The sequence below is a fragment of the Canis lupus genome, chromosome 20 (assembly GCF_003254725.2).
Source record: "Canis lupus dingo isolate Sandy chromosome 20, ASM325472v2, whole genome shotgun sequence".
NCBI lineage: Eukaryota > Metazoa > Chordata > Mammalia > Carnivora > Canidae > Canis > Canis lupus.
Window position 1 is genome coordinate 48,875,951 of NC_064262.1, and position 23,090 is coordinate 48,899,040.

The window sequence follows — 23,090 nt, forward strand, 5'->3', positions numbered from 1 at the left end:
CCCCCGTATCTGTGGAGCAGCAAGCCCACTGAGGCATCATAGCCAATCACCCAGCTGGAGAGTTGACAGGTTTGCGCTCAGTGCTCAGATGGGCTCAGGTGACCTTACCCATCCTCCAAGGCACAAGCTGCTTCTAGGCCTTAGACCGGAAAAAGGCACTGGTGGTGCGGGGCGGGGGGGGGGGGGGGGGGGGGATTGTTACTGATAAACAGCTGTGCCTGCAGGGTGCTGAGGGCCAGGCTTACACAACCCTGATGATGTTGTCATAAGCAGGTGCTGCTGTCAAACCCATTTTACAGAACATCATGCTTCAATTACATTGGTCACCAAAAGGTTGGCCAGACCTGAGACTTTCTTGGTCCTTTGGCCTATGACTCCTACACCCCAATTCCTAGGATCAAGGCAGAGGCCCCCTCCCACTGTCTTCTTAAACCCCGGGAAATCCCATGTTGGAGGGGGCAAGGCAGGATCAAGGTTCCCCACCACTTCTGGCTGCATGTGTAGCTCCTTCCTTGAACCTGCCAGGACATGCCCATTCTCCTGGTTCCCTGGATCTCAAGCCCCAGTGGCTCTGGCCTATATAATCAGCTGGAGGATGGCTGGATATTGTATCCCTTAACTCCATCCGGGACTCTTTGGGGCTGCTAAGGAGCCCTCCTCTATGTTGTCTTTCTACTCCTCCCTTCCCCCCTCCAAGCCTGGATAGCAGGCTGTCTTTAAGGGTCATCTCCCATCTCCAGCTCACCCCAGCCCACCTCCTTGGGTGGCCTCAGGTCCCAGTTCAAGTCCGAAGCGCCAAGGGCAGAGGGGACCTGCAAAGTCCAAATCCTGCTTCCACCCAACTTTGGAAGACAGTGTGGGCTACTAGGGATGGAACTCAGGGTCCCCAGGCCAGACCTTTGCTTGGCAGAGAGAATTTGGACAGACACTTGCCACCTGCTGCCCTCTGGGAACAGGGATTCCCACAACCACAGCCCTGGCCCAGGAGAACTGGATCACACTACCTGGGTGGTGATGGAGCTCCATCTCCCTCCCATTTCTGCCCAAGCAGAGCCAAGGTCTTGGCTGGCCCAACCCCCCAGGACATATTCCCACTTTGCCTAGCCCTGCTCCCCTCCTATGCCCAACCCCCTAGGCCTTCCCTTGCTCTGAATGGTTGGACATGTGACTCCATGGCCCTGGTTGTTTGGGCATTTGTGAGGACTTTAATTCACTGAGGGCCTGCTTGGTCAGGATGATTTGAGGGAGGGGGAGGGAGGGCTTAGTCTAATTGTCTCTCAGTTCCCCTCTCCCATCAGGCCCCCACCTCCAGTGTGGAGGCTTCTACCCATTTGGTATATACTGTGTGAGAGATGGTGGAAGGGAGTCTGAAAATACCAACATCACAGAAATGGCTTCATGGTGCTAACCTGGCAGTGGGTGCCCTGCCCAGAAGTGCTAGGGCTGGGGTAACCCCTCAAAACCCTATAGTTCACCCTGTGGTACCCACCTCTATTTCTTGGCATAAAGCAGCTCAACTAGTGCTCCAGTATAAACCAAAATCCAAGTAACAGGTGGGGAGGGTGCGGGTCAGAGTAATATGTGGAGGCTGATGGACGCAGCCAGGATAGAAAAGAGGTTTCCCCCCCCAAAAAAAAGAAAAAGAAAAAAGAGGTTCCCCAGCTCCTCTGGAGCTGTTCCCACTACATCATCCCAAGACCCGGCCTTTCACGCTGATCCATTTGTAAGCATTTATTGAGTGCTGACTGGGTGCCCAGTGCTGGATAGGGAGGGCCAGGGTGCCTGAGGGCCACCTCCATCCTCATGGGGTCTCTTTCAGCTGTACTCTCAGGCCCTGCTCTCTTACCAGGCCTCCAGGCTGGGGCAAGGGTCCAGAGGCAGGTCCTTGGCAAGGTGGATCTTCCCCCAAAATATATCCTCCATAGAGCTTGGGTCCCCACACCCAGGGGAAGGCAGCATCTCCATCCTTCCTGCACCAGTCTCCTCTCTTAGGCCGAAGTGGAAGGACAGAAGGAAGAGGGTGAAGGTCCAGAAGACTTCCCAGCACCTTTGGAACCTGGATTTTTAAAGCAAGGGGGAAAGGAGGAAAATAATAGGGTATGATTCAGTGCTCCCAAAGTAGTTTCAAACTTCAGGACTGTTGGGGCTCTGGCGCCACCTGGGGGCTGCTCCTGGAATAGCACCCTTGTGATACTCCAGGCCAGCCCAGCCCAGCCCAGCCCAGGGTGGGACCCTGACCCGGACACAAAGCGCAATCTCTAACTCTGGCTGGCTGTGCTGCCCCCTTGCGGCCACAGGGCACCGGGGACCCCAGATCTGTTATACCCAAAATGTTACAGGAGGCTGGCCTTTCTGCCAGGACTGTGGTGAAGGCTGCTCCACCCCATCCTCCACGCCTAGGGAAGGGAGCGCTCCTGTTCCCTCCAACTTAGAAAAAAAGAAGATTCTGAGACCATCATCTCTATGTCCCCTCAGCTTCCCCCATCTGCCAGGTAGAATCTTTTGGGGGAATCGGATCTACTCGTGGAGGGACACAATTCTTCTAACAAATATTCACTGCACAGCTGCCAGGGGTGAGGATGGGGTCGTCCTGCCCAGTCACCTCCCACAAGGAGTTTACACTCTGATGGAGGAGGTTGTATCCACAAAAGGCACCCAAATGGGCAGCAATATGGCCTGGTCAGACCCACTTCCTCTGGGCTGACTTCTGCAAAGACAAAGTTGCTAAAATGATTTAAAACCCCACAGGGAGAAAAAAAAAAAACCCACAGGGGGTATCTCTTGGTGGCTCAGCGGTTTAGCACCTGCCTTCAGCCCAGGGTGTGATCCTAGAGTCTCAGGATCGAGTCCCGAGATGGAGTCCCACGTCGGGCTCCCTGCATGGGGTCTGCTTCTCCCTCTGCCCGTGTCTCTGCCTCTGTGTCTCTCATAAATAAATTAAAGCTTTAAAAAATAAATAAAACTCCACAGGAGCTGAGGCCTTTCACATCTATAGTAACAACTGCTGCCATGTGAGCTCGAGCTACTCAAAGCCTGTATGCAGCCTGCCTGGTCCTTAGCCTTCTCACAGGGCTGGGAGCTAGTTAGAAATGCAGGCAGAATTAGAATCCACATTTGATGAGACAGGAGTGACCCCATGTGGTGGGCCAAGCAGTGTTGGGAGAGCCATTTTGTTTTGTTTTATTTAAGATTTATGTATTCATGAGAGACACAGAGAGAGAGACAGACACAGGCAGAGGGAGAAGCAGGCTCCATGCAGGGAGCCCGACGTGGGACTCGATTCCGGGTCTCCAGGATCAGGCTCTGGGTTGAAGGCAGGGGCCAAACCTCTGAGCCACCCGGGCTGCCCAGGGAGAGCCATTTTAGACCTCAGGGAGGCTTCGGCTAAAGATCTCCTAAGTTTTCGCCCCAGCTGCCCTCCTGAGCTGATCCACACACAGCAAACTCCCCATGTTCCTCCTCCATCCTGTTCCTCTCCATCCTGAGTGCCAGGACTCTCTCCCTCCTTGCTGCCAAGGCCACTTCTGGCTGGAGGACTAGTGCACTGCCTTCCAACACTCCTATCTGTCCCCACAGTCAGTCAGCCTTGATCTAACATGCTTTAACACACAGACTTGGTCTTGCCTCTTCTGTGGCTCTCTAGTATACCCAAGTCCAAGACCTATAGGCCCTTCCACTGTCCCACAAATATCTGACACCTCCCTCTCTACCACATATATACACACACATATTATCCCAGATACACTGCACTTCACTATGTTCCTGAATGAGCCCCAGTGCCTGGGCCATACTTCTAGCACTCCATCAAACTGAATTAGATTCCCAGAAGTCCTTCCTCCAGGAAGCCCTCCTGGACCCCTTCATCTGGATCAGGTGCTTGCCACAGACTCCCTCATTCAGCACTCATCACACTGTTTTAATTGCGTTCTCCCTTCTACCTTTTTCTATTGCTGGTACAGCCCAGTGCTTGGCACAAAACAGTCACACATGCTACTTGGCATATGAGGGAACAAATGAGGAGCGTGAGGAACCTGGGGTTCAGAGATACTGAGAACTTTTCTCAGGCTACACAGCTCCTAAGTGCCAAACAGGACTGGAGCCCCTGCCGTACCTAACCGCAGATCCCGTCACGAGTCCCCGCGCTTTTTCTGTGGGCCCAGAGAGGTCCCCTGCCCAAGGCCACAAATTAATCCCAGCCCCACCTTACTCACCCTGGGCAACCCTTGTAGAATATCCTTCTAAATTTTCCACCCTATCTCCCCCCCAACCCTCTAAAGTGGGCACTGGGGTTAATCCCACTTCACAAGGGCCCTGAGGGCTGAGCCACAAGCCTAGGGTAGCCCCCCTCCACACCAGGTCCCCCCAGCCACCTGCGCAGGCTGCTGCTCCTCCTGCTGCTGCTGCTGGTCCCGCTGCTCCTGTTCCTGCTCCTGCTCCTCCACGGCGATGCCCTGAGTCCTGCATCCTTGCCTTGTCAGGCCGGGACACCCTCTTGCCAGCGGAGTTGCGGGTGGTGTAGCTGTAGACAGAGGTGTAGCCCTGGCCAGTGAGTGGGCAGAAACGGCGAGTGTGGGCACGCTCGCGCGTGGCACCGCACTGGGGGCACACGTAGTCACGAAGGATGGGACACAGCACCCGGCCCGCCTCATCCTTGAGCACGTGGGACTGGTAGATGGCCCGAGACTCGCCGTTGTGTTTGCAGAAAGAGCACAGGCGTTCAGGAGCTGGTGAAGATTCCGGGCTGGGCCTCTGACCCCCTGGTCCTGGAGCTGGCTGTGGCTGGGGGTCCAGCCTGGTTTTGGACTCCTCTTCCCCACGCAGTGCCCCCACCAGGCGTGCCAAACCCAGGTAATCTGTCCACAGGTCGAAGGTTCCCATAGCTGGGCAGTGTATGCCAGGCAGAGAGGCAGAGAGAATAACCCTGCCTGCCCAAAGCTCGTCTTTCTACCCCTTCCTCTGCCCCTCCCTCCCTTCCCCTCTCTGGAGCCTAGGAGTCTAGGCTGTCAGTTCTCTCCTTATACCTCCAAGGGGGTGTGAAGGGGGAGGAGCAGGCTGGGGGAGGTTTCTTATTGTCACAGGGGGGCTTGCTGCCTCTCCTCCATAAATGCACCTGCGGGGGGGGGGGGGGGGTTTGCATGGTCTGTGGGTGGGCTAGGGCCAATGGGGGGGGTGAAAGGGCACAGGCTGCAGGGGGCACCCACAACTGGGAGGCATCCCCCCAGAGGGCATTGGGAGGGCTACCCCTGCCTACCCCTCCTTGGAAGAGTTCTGGGAGGCTTGCCACTCCTGCCCCACAGGGTGATGGGTGGGGGTGTGGAAGCCCCACCCCAAACACTAGTATTGATGTACTCAGTAACTTAGTAACTTCTTTCTTCCTTCCCTTGGCCTGGGGGAGGAGTCAGGTGCCCCTGGGCTCTTTGGGGAATGGGTGAGCTGCTGATGCTCCAGTTGTCTCTGGAAAGGGGGATGGTGCCTGGCTCATGGGGGGGAAGGGACATGGATTAAGGCTCCTAGCTCAGGTCTCCCTCAGGTAGCTTTCACACCCATTATCTCAGTGGAACCCCCATTTAATGGATGAACTCACTGAGGTAGAAGGCCTCCTACCCATACTTACCCACAAACACAAAAGCCTGTCTCCCCCACCCAGTTACTGTAGCTCCCAAGGCTAGGTGCTGACCTGACTGTGTGTAGGGGGGGAACGACAGGAGGTGAGACAAAGCATTATGGGGGTAGCAGAGGTCTGCAGGTTAGGCTAATGGGGGGGACCCCCAGCACTCAGCAGTGCCTCAATCCCATCCCCTCAAATGAAACCTCCAGGAGTTACCCAGGTGGGGCAGAGACTGGCAGATGGAGGATCAGCCCGCACCAAGGCGCTGAGTGGGCAGTCGAGGGTAAAGCAGGGGTCTGCGGGTGCTGGGCAAGGAGAGGGAGAAAAGCTGGGCCCAGGACTTGGACATGGAGAAGAGGAGCTATGCTGACTGCCCACCCCATTCATTCATTCATTCATTCATTCATTCATTCATTCAAGAAACCTTTACTAAGCCCTCTGGGAACAGGGATCACCATTTCCTCGGAAAGGTTTTTCAGGTGCCCAGCCCTGAGCCAGTGATCTGTACCCCCAAGTCATCCCTGCCACCCAAGGATTTATTCCCCAAATAAGGCGCATGTGCATCAGGATCCCAGATGCCAGCTCTCCCCAAGGGGTGAGAGGCTGAAGTCAGGCATTGTGTGAGTGGGTCTTGTCCCCTAGCCGATTCCCCTCAGGCTATGTCTGGCCCAGCCACAGTGACATTCATCCCTCGGTGGGTCTGGCCTCCGTCCTCACAACCCACCGACAACAATGAATGTTGATTGTGACCTTCGCTGTGGCCTAATGGAGAGGAAGCTCAGGTCGGATCTGGGAGATACCCTGGCCTCCCAGATCTGGAACGTAGGGGTCCTGATGGGTGGATGGCAGTTCCAGGCCTCGGGGTCCACTCAACGGTCGATGGTTTGCCTGAGCTGCCCAAACTCACCGACAGGTTGAATGTTCCCCCAAACCCTTGGCAACTTCTCCAGGGGCCAGGACTGGGGGTGGGGTGGGGATAGGGGGCAGAAAACACGGATATCCTGGGGGAGGAGAGAGAAAGGAGGGAGGGAGGGCCCTATTGACTCAGTAAGTCAGCAAACAGGACCTGTCTGCTCCAGGACCTGGAAAAAGCACAAGATAAATATAAATAATAATAATAACTGCAGATATTTATGTAGCTTTTGCTACACAGATGTAGACCAGTACTGGGCGCTGGGCTTGCTTCTTGACACATTTGCTCAAGTCCTCTTCAAAAGGGCCCTAGAAGGTGCAGATTACTCCTATTTGTCAGTTTGGGAGTCCAGGCCAAAGGGCACGCTAGAGAGAGGCAGAGGAGGGATTCCTCGTGGCCCCAAGACGTCTGGCTGCCAGGCGGTTATTGCCCCCAGGGACACTGATGCAACAAAGAGATAAACAAGTCATTTTAATACAATGTAATACCTTCCGTGAGCTTCACCGTGTTCCGGCAGGATTGTTTATGAATCACAACAACCCCGGGGGTTGTTCTCCTTTGCAAATGCGGGGCCAGCTGTGGGGCCATGGCCAGGCCCACCCCAGGTCCACTCGCCCATGGAGGGGATGAGTCCAAAGGACTAGAGGGGGCACGCCCTGGCCGCCAGGAGCGCCTCGACTTCTGAATTCAGGCCCTTCTGAGGTGAGTGCCCCCAAACACGCGGGGCTGCCCCCTTGATGTGGGGGTGCAGGGTCGCTCACCTTGGGGCTTCAAAACAGGCAGCGGTCAAAACCCTGCTCCAACTCCGACTATGCCAAGGTGCTGCCCCTCCCCATTCCCTTACCTGTAAAACGGGGGAGGGGGGCCAGTCCGTCCTCCAAGGGCCCGCCGATTTGGACGCCCATCCCCCTGGACTCCACTCCCCCGCCCCGACGCAGTCTCAGGATAAGGCCGCCCCCAACTTGGGCCTGGGGACCTCCGGGGACTGCCTGGGGAGGGGCTTTCGCATTGCCAGTTCCTTTCCACTTCACTGAGGAATATCGAGCCCTAGAAGAACCCCCTGGAGTAACCCTGAAGCGGATCAGGCATCCCAAGCGTGCTGAGCTTAAGTGAACCCCAGAACGCCGCCTGGCGGCGGCGGACTGAACCAGCCCAACTCTCCAGGCCTGGACCACGAGACCCGCCCTTGGAGAGCCACTGACCCAGGCCCCTCCTTAAAACCTGCCCCTGAACCCGCACCCACAGGTGGCCCGTTCTGAGGACCCTCCTCTGAAGCCCGCCCCGAAACTCAACCTTATAAAACCGCCCTCTGAGCCCATCTTCCAAAAGCCCAGCTCCCCTAAAGCCTGCCCCCAGGCCTCCTAGCCTTAGGAGTCCCGGAGGACACTAGGCCCCGCCCCTCAGGACCCAGCTCTAAAGCTGGCCTGCCCAGACCCCCCACCAGACCCACGTCCCTACAGAGGCCCCAGGGCCACTCCCATGAAGCCCAAGCCCCCTAAGGTCTGCTACGACAGGACCTGTCCCCAAGTCGGAACCCCTGGAGCCAGACCCCCGAAAACACTTGCCCCCCGTGGAATTCCCCTAGCTCAAGCCCCTTCCCTAGAGCCCATTCTCTTCCCCTGGGTAGGGGTCCAGCCAGGTTCCCACACTTCCCCAGAGTTCAGGGTTGGCAGCGCTCCCCCATCGACCATCAACCCTGCCAAAGGGCCCCATTCAGGGATGGGGTGAGGGTTCCCCTTTGCCAGGCTTAGGAGATGTAGGTCCTTCTAAGGGAGCATGTGGGGTCTCCTGCCTTGAAGATCAAAGTCCTAAAGAGCAGAATGCCTAGAACTCTTGGGGAGAAGGGAGATTTGGGAGGGCAGGGTTATAATAATAATGCTTTACATACATCCCTCTATTATCAGGACACCCATGTAATCGAGGATAGTGAGGCTCTGAGAGTTTGGAACAGAACTCACCCAGGTTCCTCAAAAGCTTTGCTTGTGATGACTGTGGCGCTAGAATGAGGGGTCATCAGGCATGAGGTACTGGCCACATTGGTGGGGGACTCCTCCAGATACACTTTTCCTCCTGCGCCTCCTCTCTGTCTTGCTTCCTTGAGGGCTCTGACCTTGACCTCAAGACAAGGGAAGGACCATCAGAAGGTGCCTGGTCTGGAGGGTCAGGGCTGGGACAGGAAGGGGAGTTTTCCAGCTGAAGGACGGGGTGGGAGAAACCTATGGCGTAGGGTCTGCCGGTCTCCCGTTGTCTGTGGTGGTCGGTGCAGGCTCCTGCCCTTGCCCTTGGTGTCTGTCTGGGTCTGACTGTCCCTCATGGCAGTATTTGTCTGGGTCTCCGGCTCTGAGTGTGCTCCTGTTTCTGGCTGTCTGGGTCTGCCTTCGTGTGTCTGCCTCTTTACACCTGATATGTGTCTGTAGCCTGTCCCCTCCATGTCTAGGGCTGGCCCTTGGCGAGGGGTGGCCTCTGCTCTGTCTGCATCTCACTGTCCGGACTTGGGGCCCTTGGGGAGGTGGGAGGGGGATGCTGACCGTTCTTCCCATCAAGCATCCTACTCGCCTTCTGGAGCGCCAACTGGGCTTCCATCTGACTTTGAAGCCCAGCACAGTGGAGATGAGCCGTCTCCTCCTACCCCCAACCCCAGGCCTTGGTGCAAGGAAGGGGCACTCTTCAGAGCCTTTTAGGCCTAGTCTGCCTCTTCCTGGTCCTTAGTCCTGGCACAGCCCCCCTTCCCCCCGCCCCCCACATACACACTCTGTCACATCCCAGCTGGGAGGATTTGTCTAGGCAGGGGGTTGGGAGTGATGGGGTAAGGGGAGCCATCCAGAAGCCACACTGACCCACCCCACCCCCACCCCCACCCTCATCCTGAGCTCCAGGAAGGCAAGGCAGCTGGCATGGGTCTGGGGGTCAGAGCTGGAGGCGAGAGGTCCCAGTGGAGCCAGATGGGGAGACGATGGATGGAGGCAGCTCTGCTGTCAAGTTGAAGAACAGGGGGCAGGGGCATGAGGTGAGAGACACAGAGCTTCCAGAGGGTGTCTGGCAGCCTTGGTGTCCCTGTATATATGTCCATGCATGTGTTCCTGCTGGCATGCCCCTATATATGTGTCTCCGTATGTGTGTGTCCCCTTGTGTGTGCCCTTGTGTGTGTGGACAGACAGTGGGGGGGCATGCAGGAGGAGCTGGTCAGGGCCTGGCAGATAAAGAGACCATTATGGAGTGAGCAGCAGAAGTACACTTGGGGGTCCCCAAGTGGGGTCCCCAAGTGGGGTCCCATTGATGGTCCAGGCTGTGTAGGAGAGGGGATTCCTCATTCCCCTGATACTTCCATGGCCTCTCAGGTTCCTACCTGCCCTCCCCTTGTGATCTTCCTGGCTTCCTCTCCAGCTGCCTGGCCTTTCAGGTGGGGTCTTCAGCCAAAGGATTCATCTGTCCCACCAAGACCTGGGGGCCCCCGGTGGGTGGGAGCCTGAGCTTCTGTCCCAGGGCCGCCAGCCATGGGGCCAGGGGTGGGGGAGGCAAGAAGTCTCTGGCTTCTCTAGGGCTTGGGTTGGGGCTTGTGGAGAGGCCTAGGGCAGGTTGATGGGAAATTCAGACATTTCTGCTGAGGTTCATGGTGCAAGGTGACCCTGGGTCTAGGTCAGGGTGGCCTCCATCTGCCAGCAGCTACCGATGGACCTATTACCAGAGGGGCTGCAGTGGATGTGGGTTCCAAGCTACTCTGGTGGGCTATTTTGGGGGGTTCTGTGGGTGTGTGCTATAGCGGGTGCCTGTCTCTATGCCAGTGGTGTCTTGGTGTTGGCACATGTGTCGGCACTCCCGTGGGCTTCTGTTTGTGTGTGGATGTCAGTGTGACTGTGGGTGTGTGTCAGGCTAATTGTGGGTAATTGCAGGTCGACGTGTGAGCCAAGGTGTGTGGGTGTCTGGCGTCTGTCAGTGTCACTGTGGGTGAGTGTAGTCTGTGTTATCTGATTACGGTGCCCCCCATTCCTCTCACTAAAATGTCAGCTCCAGGAGAGCAGGGATTTTGATCTCTTGCATCCCCAGTGCTAAGAACAGTGCCCCAGCACATAACAGATGCTCAATAAACAAGTGGTAGATTCATAGCCATCCAGGTGACTATGGATTTCTGCCCCTGTGTCATTTTCTTGTGGGTCTGTGTGCCATTGTGCATATGTTATTCCACCTGTCTGTGTGTAGGTAGGATTGGAGGTGTCCAAGTGTATAATCAAGTGTCAGGGTGACAACAGGTATACGTACTGTTGGAGTGTTCATATCTGTTTGTGGGTGACTGTGTCATAATGGGTGTCTAAGAGGTCAGTTTTACCACGGACCAAAAATGTGTCAGCAATTGCAGCTGTGTTATGGGCGGTCTGTATGCCACGATTACGATGACCTGAGGTCAGTATCTATATAGGTCTTGTACCTACCATCTCTGTGTACGTGTGTCCAGTTGCCTGGGTGGCTGTGGTGACTGTAGGGCCTTGCTTGGGCAGGCGCGTGGATGCCAGTTCTTGTGGATAATGGTATCTATTTGTACCCATGGCTGGGCCTTTAATATATTTGTGGTAGTTGTGGTTACTTTGGGTGCCTGTGCAACAGTGAGTGTTCTGTTTGTGCAGTAGAGAGCTATGTGTGTGTCAGTGTTACATGCAAAGCTGTGTCCACGCTGTGGCCACCATCAGTGGTGGCTGGCTTTTTCAGTGTAGCAATGTTTTCCAGCTGTCAGCCCTGGATGTCCTCATCATTATGGGTGATGCGTGTGCCCACGTGGCAGTATTATTGTGAGTGACTGTGTGAGTGTATGAGCATTCCTGCAGGTGATGTAATCATGGGGATGATATCTGTCCACGTATAAAGTGTGGACTGGGAGACTGTCCGGGATTTGGAAATATCTAACTATGGCTCTGCAAATGTCTCTGTGAGTAGTCCAGGGCAGTGGGAAACGGGTGGGAAAGGAGATGGGGGGAACTGAAATGCACGGGGGTGCGGCGGAGGGGGCATTTCCCAGCTCCTATCAGCCAATGAAAGATCTTCATCCCCCCCCCCCAGCATGCCCTCCAGGGTAAGTCCCTGTGAAAGGGGTCCTGTCGCTTTAAAAGGGCTCCCCAGCAATGGGGATTCTGGGCCATTTTTCCCTTCTATGGCCAGTTTTGGAGGGCGTGTTCCTGTTAGCAAACCTTGGCCCCCCGTAAATACCCTGCAGCCGCCGCCGGTAATGACAGGCCGGCGGGGAGCCCGCGGAGCGCGCCGGGGCTCCTGCAGGCGGCGCCGCCGCGGCCCCGGGGCCACGGCCACAGCCAGGCCCGAGCCGGGCCCCGCCGGGATCGACCTCCGCAGGGCTCGCGCAGGCCCGCGCGCCCGTGAACTTGGCCGGGGGCGCCTTCCCGAACGCGCGCGCCGGGCCGGAGCCTCTCCCAGCCCTGGATGCCCGAGCCCCCACCCGCTCGGGCCCCCAAGAACAAAGCTCGCCGCCGCCGGGCCTTGGGGCCTCCCGGTGGTCAGGTGTCGGGCGGCCTGTGCTCCGCTGCCCCTGCGCCCCCCATCGTGCGTCCCCGCCCCGCGGGGGCACCGCGGCCCGCCGTCCCCCACCCCCACCCCCCCGAGGCGCAGGCTCGGGGACTTGAGGGCCTGTCCTGTCTGGGGGGGTCTGGCCTTCCCGGCGCCCCTTCTCCGGGAGGACGAGACGCAGAGATGCCGCTGGGCCCTCCCCGCCCCCCTTCTCCAGCCTCCGCAACAATGGAGGGCCGGGCCGCAGAGGCCGGGGCGCCGACCCCCGGCCGCGAGCAGGTGCGCGAGGGGGCCGCAGCCGGGTCCCGCCGCCGCCCCGCCCCGCCGCGCCCCCTCCCCGCGGGCGGCGCCCCCGCCTGCCCGGCGCCCGCGCTCACCTCGTTTCGGGCCGCCGCCGCGTTGCCCCTCTTCTTTCCAAACCAGCCCGGAAAAGCCCCCTGAGTCGAGGCGCCTGCACGGGAAATTGCATTTCGGCGGCTTCGGGGCTGGGCGGGGGCCCCCCAGGCCGCGGGCCGGGGGAGGGGGCCGCGGGGCTCCGGCGCCGGCTCGAACCCGCGGCCGCCGCCTCCCGCCCGCCCGCCCGCCTGTCTGTCTCGGTGACGTGCCCGCGCTCCCCGCCGCCGCCGCCCCCTCCCTCCTCCCCGCGCCGTGCCGGGCGGTGGGTCCGGCGGCGCCCGCGTGTGCCCCGGGGCCTCCCGCCAGGCGCTCCGGGACGCACGCGGGGATGCCCACGGGGCGTGAGGACGCAGCTCCCGGGGCCCGCGCGGGGGACACGGGGGCGCGAGCGGGCACACGCAGGGACCCAGACGCACGTAGACCTCAAAGGCGCACGGGGAGCACAGGCGCACAAAGGCACGCGGACCACAAACACAGGGAAGGGTGTGCAAAGGGTTTCCAGGCACATACCCACGGGAGGGGATGTCGGGACACGTTGGGACACTGGGGTACCGGCCACGCGAGGGTGTCCATAAAACCGAGCTACACACATACACCCAGGGAGCACACAGACGCATGCAGAATACAGACACATCACTTCCACAGGACAGGAGGATCGGGATCGTCCTCAGAACTGAAATATGCCTAGAGGGGAGTCCGGGGCACACACACAAGATACTGACAGGCACGTACACAGACTTCACCTCGCAGGCACGGCCACAGAACACACCCCCACACAAGAACACACACAAGATACGCAGATGGACGGAAATACACAGAGAACCGACAAACCTCCCCACCCACCGGGTGCACGGTCATGGGAACACCCGGACACATGGAGCTATACATAGAATAGAAAAACGCCGGGCACACACTCTCAGGGCCACACAGACACACAAAGTTCACAGACACACAAATATGTGTACAATTATTCCTGTACAAAGGGCAGAGGCACGCTAGAATTCATAGAACAGACACTCAAACCCACAGATCCCCCCCCACCCAGGGCGCCAGGCAGGGCCACAGGGTTCTATAAGGACACAGGAAATACAGGGACACTTGGGGACACGTGTACCTGTGACCATCTGTCATAGGCACACACACAAGCCAGACACACAGGCCACATACAGGAGGTAGACTGAGAAGTTGTACACAGGTCGGGCTCCCCTGATCTCCTGGATATGCTTACACGGAGCCCCCCCCCCCCATTCCCTTACACACACACACACACACACACACACACCACAGGCATGCCCAGCAGGAAACGGACATTTGCAAGATCCCCCAGGGATCTCTCTGGGGACCCCACCAATTCCCCAACACGTACATAGTCCCTGTCCCTGTCTGCTGTGGCCGAGGTGGCTGGTGGCTGGTGGAAGGAGGTCACCTCAGGGCAGACTGTGGAGCCAGGTGGCCTCCCATTGGCCAGGGCTGAGCTGACAGATTTCTCATTCTGTTTATTTATCCATCCCCCATCCCAGACTGACAGGGGGCCGAGAAACCTTCCTACACCCCACTCAGACCCAGGCTTTAACCCTTGTCGAGCCATGGCCCGGCTCCACCTGGCCCTGCCCCTCCCCATCCGCTCTCTCACCACAGCCCTGCCTGGGTTGCCCCTGGACAGGTCCACTTGCCCATACCTGGCCCCCTTCCTCAGAGAAAGCCAAGCTCTAGCTGGCCCAGGCAGGCGGATGTCCCTAGGACACCCCCACCCCCACCCCGCCCCCGCAAAAAGAAGCTGCTAGGATTCAGCCCTGCTCTATCCCCAACTCCCCCTAAATGGCTGGTAATTCCTGGAGAGAGAGGGCAAGCAAGGAAGAGGACGGGAGGAAACAGTAATTGGGCCGTTGTGGGTGGAGTCATCTCCCTTGCCCACGCCTCCCCTAACTGAAAACCGGGAGAGGGTCGCTCTGGAATAAACAACATTCATTTCATTCATTCATTCATTCATTCATTCGTGCATTGACAATCATCTCAGACTCTCCCCCGCAAGCCCACGAAGTGACTGTTGTCCTTTTTACAGACGGGCAAGTGAGGCCCAGAGAGGGTCTGCCCCTTGCGCCAGATGGCATAGCCTGGAGCCTGCAGAGCTGGAATTCTGTGCGAGGCCTTTCCCCTCCTCCTTCCTGCCGGGATTGGCCTGAAGAAGCGCTCCAACGACCTCCGGCCCGCCGAGCTTTCCCCAGGCCACCAGCAGGGGGCAGCAGACTCCAGAGCCCTCCTCTGCGAGGGCGGGCTGGGAGCTCCGCTCGGGAGGCCTCCCACACCCCCTGCTTCTCCGCAGCTGGGGGCTCCGCCTGCACCCCCCAGGCTGGAACCTCCACTGCCAAAATGCAGAGGCCCCAGAAGCAAGGAGCTCTTCTTAAATAGAAGCCCCCAAATCGAGGTCCCCACTAATGCCTCACTTACACGTGGTCCCTCTTAATGGCTAACTCTTCGCCTTCTTGCTGCAACACGTTTGTTGGGCCCGCAGCCTCTGCATTCCTGAACTGGGTCAGACTCAGAGAGGGTTCCTGGAGCCAAGTCCAGTGGTCAGTACCCCCCCTTCCCCACTTCCTCCCCCCTCCCCTCCCCAGAGTCCTCTGAATATCCCCTAGAGCCCAGCACAGGATGGGAGAGGCAGTGGGGGAAGCCCCAGTGCCCCAACCGCCTGGTTCCTCTGGGCGTGGGAACTGCCCTCCCCACCCCATCCCCCAGCCCCCAGTTCCTGGGGCCCCTGCCAGTGCTGACTCATAGGGGACCCATGGCTGTGACTCAGCAGCGGCTTTTCTTGAACCTCTCCCTGAGAGACTTCCCACCCCATGTCACCTTCTGTCCCCTCAAGGGTCTCCTTAGAGACCCAGATGTTGGCCAGGTGGGTGTGTGAGCCAGAAGGCCCTTCTCAGCAACGAGGGCTCAGAGCCCCAACCCCAAGAGGTCCCCAAGGTTGTGGCCACTAGTGCACCAGCCAGGAGTCTTGGGTGCTGGCCGCCTGTGCCCACTTGGGCGTGTAGCTTGCACGCTCAGGAGCCAGCCAAGAGAGAAGCTCCAGAAGGCAAGGCCCAGGCCGTGGGGACACCTTCCTTTGCACTCCAGCAGAGTCTGGACAGGGACAGTCTGGAGGAGGCCCCCAGGTGAGACCTTGCTCCCTCCAACTACAAACCAACTCCTCCAGCCATCTTCTCAGTCCCCGGAAATGGCAGCTCTATCCTTCCAGCTGCTCGGGCCACAACCTTCCCTAACACAGTGCAGCCCATTAATAAATGCAGTTACCTTCCCTCCTAAATGCATCAGACTCCTACCCGTTCTGGGGTCCCCACCAGGTCTCCCCCTGGCCCAGTGCAGTCACTACCTCCCTGCTCTCCTGCTCCAGCTTCACACAGTCCGTTCCACCCCCAGCATCCCGAGGGCGCTGAGAACACGGGAATCAGGTCGTGCCCCTCCTCAGCTCAGAATTCTCCATGGCTCCCTTTGCACTCAGACCAAGCTCACATGCTCCCCACAGCCCTGCATACTCTATCCTGTCCCATCCGGGCCCTCACCTCCTCCACTTCCACTGCTCGCTCTGCTCAGTGGACATGGGTCTCCACTGTTCCTCAAACACCCCAGGCATAGTCCAGTCTCAGGGTTTTTGCACTGGTTGTTGCTCCCTCTGTTAGGGACTCTCTTCCCCCCAGAGAGCCACGAGGCTGCCTCCCTCAGGTCTCTGCAAGATAGCGCCTCCTCGGGCACCTGGGTGGCTCAGTGGTTGAGCGGCTGCCTTTGGCTCAGGTCAGGATCCCAGGGTCCTGGGATCAAGTCCTGCATCAGGGTCTCCGCAGCAAGCCTGCTTCTCCCTCTGCCTATGTCTCTGTAGTCTCTGTATCTCTCATGAATAAATAAAATCTTAAAAAAAAAAAAAGCACCTCCTCAGTGACACCTTCCCTGACTGTTTAAAATCACACCCCCTGCTTCATCCTTCCCTGCCTGTTTAAAATCACACCCCTTGCTTCATCCTTCCCAGCCTGTTTAAAATCACACCCCCTTGCTTCATCCTGCCCTATTTTTTTTTTTTTTTTGCATCACCCTATCACCTTTGACCACACTGTATGTTATACTGCATATCTCATTTCTTGTCTGTCGCCTGTACTCACGTGTCCGTTCCTTCAGGGCAGGAAGCTTTGTCTCGATCGTTGTGGCACCCGAGCAGAGCCTCAGACGATATCTGTGGCATCGATGTATTGATAATCACCACGCTCCTGGCGTGCTGGGGAACAATACAGACATGGCACCTCCCTGCCCCTGTCTGGTGGGAGGACAGTCATATAGCTAGCTGACCTAACGAGGAGTCTTCAGTGCTGAGATCTGGAGGCACCAGTGAGTACAGAAGAGGCATGGGGGCCAGCCTGCAGGCCAGGATGCAATCAGGAAAGGCTTCTGGAGGAGGCGGGGCCATGCAGGGCCTTGATGGCCAGTGAGGAGTTTGGATCTAAGTAAGACAGGAAGATTTGGAGGGTTTTTATTTTTAGTTTGGTTTATTGAGGTAGAATTTACAGAGAGTAAAATTCAGCCTTTATACAAACGATGAGCTTTGATAAATAAATATAGCTGTGCAGCCACTGTCTGAATCACGAAAAAGCAGAGTCTTTGGGAGGTTTTAAGCAAGAATATGAGGTCACATGCACCAGGCCATGCACCCTGCCCAGGGTACAAGGTTGGAAGCAGAGGGCCTGTGGGGAGACCAGAGTGGCTGTCCCAGAGAAAGGTCTAGGGAGCGGGGTTGGGAATGGGCAGTGTCAGGAACTGGGGCAGACAGGGCAGAGGGATGGACCAGGTGTGGGGGTGAGGAACCAAGGAGGACAGGTGGGGGCCCACTGGGGCAGGGTGAGTCGGAGGCACCTGTGGGGCACTCCGGAGGAGGTGTTCAGAGAAGGAGTCCTCAATTACAGTGACCAAAGCTGTGCCTTGGGAGCATAGCCCTTGGGAGGCATTTGACAAAAGCAATTGAAGAGGAGGAGGGACACTAGGAGAAAGCAGGGTCCTGAGGCCAAAGGCAGAAAAGAGCAAAAATGACAAGAGATGGAGGACAGTGATGACTGGGGAAGTTGGTTTGACTGGCCAACCTGGTGTCAGTGGTGTGACCAGGCAGCTGCTGGAGAAGTCCACGAGAGGGAAGGAAACAGGCAGCCAGTCCAGTGGAGCTCTCTCCAGCAGCAGGCTACGGCAAACCACAAATGCAAGCTGCCACATGTGTAACTTTAAAAACTTTTAGTGGCCCCATTAAAAAAAAAAAAAGTAAGAGGGAGGGGCACCTGGGCGGCTCAGTTGGTTAAGCATCTTCCTTCAGCTCAGATCATGATCTCAGGGTCCTGGGATCAAGCCCGGCATCCATCCACCAAGCTACCTACTGAGGTGGGGGGCGGAATCTGCTTCTTCTCCCTCTGCCTCCCCCCCCACTGCTCATGCTCTTGCTCTCTCTCTCAAATAAATCTAAAAAAAAAAAAAAAAAAAAAAAGGAACGAGTGAAATGAATGTTAATAATATCTACCCCAATACATCCAAAATAGTATAATTTCAACATGTAATCAAATTAAAAACAATGAGATTGCTTACATTCTTTTTTAAGTCATCTCTACGCCCAACATGGGGGTCGAACTCACAACCTTGAGATCAAGAGTCCTGTGCTCTATCAACTGAGCCAGCCCAGGCACCCCTGTTTACATTCTTTAAGAAAAAGCAAAAATCCACACTTAAGACATATCTCAATAGCCCTGTGTGACCAGTGGTAACCTCCCTGGAAGGCTCAGGTCTAGGCAAGACCTGATTTTGCCCACTTATGACTCACCTCTCTCACATTTCCCTAATCCCAGCCCTATCAGATCTTTATTTAAAATGTTGATATTAAAAAATAATAATAAAAAAATAAAATGTTGATATTTGGGGGGCACCCGGGTGGCTCAGCCAGTGGAGTGGGTGACTTATGATCTGAAGGTCATGAGTTCAAGCCCCATGTTGGGTGTAGAGATTACTTAGAAATAAAATCTTTTTTAAAATTAAATAAAATATTGATATTTTGTTCGTTTTGGATTTTTTGCATTGATTTTAATTTTGATTTTCAAAAATATTGCACTCAGGGGCTGCCTGGCTGGCTCAGTTGATAGAGCATGCAACTCCTGATCTTGGGGTGGTGAGTTCAAGCCCCAAGTTGGTGGTAGAGTTTACTTAAAAAATAGGGACACCTGGGTGGCTCAGTGGTTGAGTGTCTGCTTTTGGCTCAGGTCATGATTCCAGGGTCCTAGGATCAAGTCCCACATTGGGTTCCCCACACGGAGCCTGCTTCTGCCTCTGCCTGTGTCTCTGCTCTCTCTGTGTCTCTCACGAGTAAATAAATAAAATCTTAAAAAAAATAAAAATAAAAATAAATAATAATGCTCTAGGGGCACCTGAGTGGCTCAGTCAGTTAAGCATCTACCTTTGGCTCAGGGCATGATCCCAGGGTCTTGGGATTGGCCTGTACAGCAAAGAGCCTGCTTCTCCTCCTCCAGGCTTGTCACTCTGTTTCTCTCTCTCTCTCTCAAGTAAAATCTTAAAAATATATATATTGGGATGCCTGGGTGGCTCAGTGGTTGAGCGTCTGCCTTTGGCTTGGGGCGTGATCCCGGATCCCTGTATTGAGTCCCACATTGGGCTCCCTGAGGGTAGCCTGCTTCCCCGTCTGCCTGTGTCTCTGATGAATAAATAAATAAATCTTAAAAAAAACATATTGCTCTCAAATCTTATTCAATCTCTGCCACAAAACTTGTACAGAATGTTCACAGCAGCATAATTCATAACAGCTCCAAAGTGCAAACAACCCAAATGTCCATCCACTGATCGATGGACAAAGAATGTGATGTATCCACACCACATACTATTCGGCAATAAAAAGTCATGAAGTAGTGATACGTGCTCTGACAAGAAAAAGCCATGAAGGCAGTCCCAAGTCACAGTGTATGAGTCCATTCATACAGAAAGTTGATTAGGGGTGCCGGGGGGCTAGGGAAGGTGAAGGGGAAATGGGAAGTGACTGCTGATGGGTACCGGGGTTTCATTTTAGGGGTATGAAAATGTTTTGAAATTGATTGTAGTGGTGGTTGCACAACTCTGTGAATATGCTAAAAACACTGAATTGTATGTATACTTTATTATTTAGTATTATTATTTTTATATTTTTGGTAAAGATTTTATTTATTTATTCACGAGAGAGGCAGACACAGGCAGAGGGAGAACCAGGCACCCTGAGGGGAGCCCGATGCAGGACTTATCCCAGGACCCCAGGATCATGACCTGAGCCGAAGGCAGATGCTCAACCACAGAGCCCCCCAGGGGTTTCCCGAAATGTATACTTTAAACAGGTTAGTTGTATGAATGTGAATTTTATCTGAATAAAGCTGTTATAAAAAATGTTTCAGGGGTGCCTGGCTGGCTCAGCCAGTAGAGCATGTGACTCTTCATCTTGGGGTTTTACCTTCAAGCCCCATGTTGGGTGTAGAGATTAGTTAAAAATAAAATCTTAGGGGCCCCTGGGTGGCTCAGCCAGTTAGGCATCTGCCTTGGGCACAGGTCATGATCCTGGGGTCCTGGAACAGAGCCCCCCATCAGGCTCCCTGCTTAGTGGGGAGGCTGCTTCTCCCTCTCCCTCTGTCTGCTGCTCCTTTGCTTGTGTTCTCTCTCTCTCTCTCTCTCTCTCTCCCTTTGCTTGTATTCCCTCTCTCTCTCTCCCCTTTTGTGCTCCTTCTCTCTCTGTTAGATGAACAAATAAAATATTTAAAAGAAAAAGAAAGTCTTAAAAAGTTTCCTCTTGATTCCTGAGTGTTTGGGTGGCCCTGTGGATTCTGGGACACAGCCCTGCAGTGTGCCCCACTCCAGCGCGGGAGCAGCAGGGCCGCCCCTCCCACAGCAAGCTCAAGGACAGCTAAGGTGGGGAGAAGGCCCGCCGCTGGGCAAGAAGGGAGGCCTGGGCAGAGGTGGTAAAGCCAGGGGAGACGTGACCAGATGTGCCCACCGCACCCCGTTTCCTGCCAGAAGCCATGGGCTTCTGAGCGGCAGGTTCCCAAGCACAAAGCCTGAGTCCAAGGGCCCCCTGCCTGCCCTCCTTACCAGACAGCCTGACTCAGTTTGTCCAGTGTGTGCATGTGACCCACTGCAGTCCCCGGAGTGACTCAGGCGGCCTGGAAGCCCCTTCCCGGGGGGACACCAGGCTGCCCACGGTGACTTCTCACAGACATGGCGGAAACAGGCTGTGGCCTCCAGGCCCAGGCACGGTTCCCGGTTCCCGGGGGGAGCCCATCAGGGTCTTGGCCCCACGTCCCACCCTCCGGAGGGCCTAAGGACTGTAGGAGGGGGTGGGGAACTCTTCTCAAAGGGCCTTTGTGGGAGCGGCTGGGGGGGCTGCCGGGGGACCCCGCCCTGGGTGACTCACGCCTCATTGCTGGGCGGTGACTCACGCCCAGGCCCCCCTCTGGCCCGCCTGCAGCAGGTGCTGCCAGCTTGGGCTTCGGGATGGGGGCCTCTGCAGCCGCCTCATGCCATCCTCCCCGGGGCCTGTGACCCGCACCCATTTCCACGGGCACCTGCCCCGCGCCCACCTCCCTGCCCTACAGCGAGAGAGCTCAGACCACTGAGAAAACTCCCCCCCCTTGGTTGGCAGAGCCCCCTGGTACTGAGATGTGCCAGCCGTCGTCTCACTATTGATTCACTGATCCTCAAACCACCCAAGAGGTAGGGAATTCCTGCCGCCTCCTTTAACCAGATGGGGAAACTGAGGCTCCGTGAGATTATGGAGTTTGCCCAAAGACACGGGAGATCGAACCGAGTCGGGGCATACGCAGACCGCTGCCCGGGAGTGTACGTGGGTGACAATCCCCGCTGCCCTGTGCACCAGGGAGGGTCACCGCATCCTGCAAGGTCGCCTCCATTTTACGGATGAGCAAACCGAGGCAAGGGGCACGAAAGCCACAGACCAAGAGAGACAGGCTGGGCCAGGGTTCGAAGCGACCCGCGAGCTGGGGCCCGGCTCGGCCGCTTCCCCACGGGCCTCGGGCACCCACCGGGGGGAGCTGGGACGCCCCCGCCGCCGGGCCCCTCCGGCCGCGGGGGCCGCCAGAAGCCGGGCCGCCCGCCAGGCTGCTGGGCCCGCTGCCCGGCCGCATCACGCCGCTGTGAGTCACCGCGCGCGCCGGCCCCGCCCCCCGCGCTAACAAACAGCGCGTTGCCGGGCAACCGGCGCCGGGCCCCGCCCCGTCCGCACGCGAGATCCGGGTTCGAGCCTCCCGCCGGCTGGACGCCGCGCCGGGCTCTGGCCCCCGCGGCCCCGCCGCGATTAAGGACTCGGATCAGGCGTGCAGTCCTGGTGGGCGCAGACCTGAGGGCGCAGCGACAGCTGTGGTTCCCCGGGGGTCAGGGGACAGAGGGTGCGTCCCCGCAAGCCAGGCGCTTGCCCTGCTCCTCTGGAGGCCGGTGCCAGGGTCAGGGGGTGGCACGGTGTACTCGCTGTGGGGTGAGAAGAGCCCTGTGGAGCCGGGCCAGAGCTGTGGCCCAAGGGGTCGAAACCATTTCTGTAGAGGGTCTTAGGGTGCCTGCTGGGGTGGGGAATCAGGAGCTCCCAAAGGAGCCAACGCTCAGTGGTTACGTTCTGTGTGCCAAGCTGGTCTACACACGTGTGTACCTACCTATATTAACTAACTTAGTGTCCATCATGGCCCTCTGACAGTTCCCAGGTATTATTCCCATTTTGCAGATGAGGAAACAGAGGCGCGGGGAAGGCAAAACTCTTTGCCAGAAGATGCAGAGCTCCAAGTTTGAATCCCAAGCAGGGTGACGTGGGCTCCCCTGCTTCCCTCAGCCAGGTGCATGCCCCACCGTGGCAGTGGTCCTTGCTGGGGGAGTCTGGAGCATAGGTATGGGTGCCAAGTCCACCTTGGAGTTTGGGTGGGACATGCCAGGGTGTGGTGGGGGCTGTGGACAAGACGGCTGAAGCCCTTGCCCTCCCAGGCTCCCTCCCAGACTGCCAGGCTATGTGAGGGAAGGGAGGTTTCCAGAAGCCAGTATCACTCCACTCTGGCTCCCCAGGACCTCATAACAGGTACCAGCAAGCTGCCCACAGGACCCCTAAAGGGTGGGAAAAAGAACAGGTACCAGCCCAGAGCAGGGTGGGCTGGCACACGGGCCTCTCCCTCACCTCCACTGGGAAGTGACCATCTGTCTGGAAAATGATCATCTCTGCCTCATTTAAGAAATATATATATTTTTGTACTCAAACAATTGAATAAATTGCTCAAATAGTTAAGTGGGGAAACAGAAGACTACAGGGTTCCCGGAGAGTCTAAAATCAGAGGGTCATGGTGGGAGGTGAGGAGGACTTCCCGGAAGAGGTAATGCCCTAGGATCTGCAGACTGCTCACGAGTGGGCAGGTGCGCGTGAACGGCTGGGGAGAAGTGGGCATCTGACAAGCAGGGCCTGTGGTCAGCAGAGGTGGGGACCCTGGAGGAACTTTTTGCGGTGTATGGTAGCAGGAAGATGCGATTCGATTGTCTCTGGCGAAGGGATGGAAGGGGTAAGGCCAGAAGCGAGGAGACCAGGGAGGTGTCTGTTGGAGTAGTTTCAGGCCAGAGACTATGGTTGCCAGA

General features: G+C 56.9%; 1 protein-coding gene and 1 non-coding gene across 2 annotated transcripts; both read right to left on the bottom strand.

The window, feature by feature from the left end:
* Positions 1 to 1,705: 1,705 nt before the first annotated feature.
* Positions 1,706 to 12,933, bottom strand: NANOS3 (nanos C2HC-type zinc finger 3). The gene is made up of 3 exons (XM_049098217.1): positions 12,407 to 12,933; positions 4,371 to 4,519; positions 1,706 to 2,056 (listed from the first exon to the last, which is right to left on the bottom strand). The coding sequence occupies exons 1-3, from the start codon at positions 12,931 to 12,933 to the stop codon at positions 1,989 to 1,991; spliced, it is 744 nt and encodes a 247-aa protein (XP_048954174.1). The 3' UTR covers positions 1,706 to 1,988.
* Positions 12,934 to 14,211: 1,278 nt separating this feature from the next.
* On the bottom strand, positions 14,212 to 21,524 carry LOC112666606 (uncharacterized). The gene is made up of 4 exons (XR_007404362.1): positions 20,562 to 21,524; positions 17,735 to 17,912; positions 16,577 to 16,911; positions 14,212 to 14,977 (listed from the first exon to the last, which is right to left on the bottom strand). It is a non-coding gene; the product is annotated as an uncharacterized LOC112666606 (transcript).
* Between the last annotated feature and the right edge of the window lie 1,566 nt (positions 21,525 to 23,090).

Coding starts and splice junctions, on each gene's coding strand:
- NANOS3 (XM_049098217.1), bottom strand. CDS start 12,933: ATGTGCCTGGAAACCCTTTGCACACCCTTCCCTGTGTTTGTGGTCCGC. Junction 4,520..12,406: donor CGGCGGCGGCCCGAAACGAG/GTGAGCGCGGGC, acceptor CTCTGTCTACAG/CTACACCACCCGCAACTCCG. Junction 2,057..4,370: donor AGGAGCAGCAGCCTGCGCAG/GTGGCTGGGGGG, acceptor TTAAAAATCCAG/GTTCCAAAGGTGCTGGGAAG.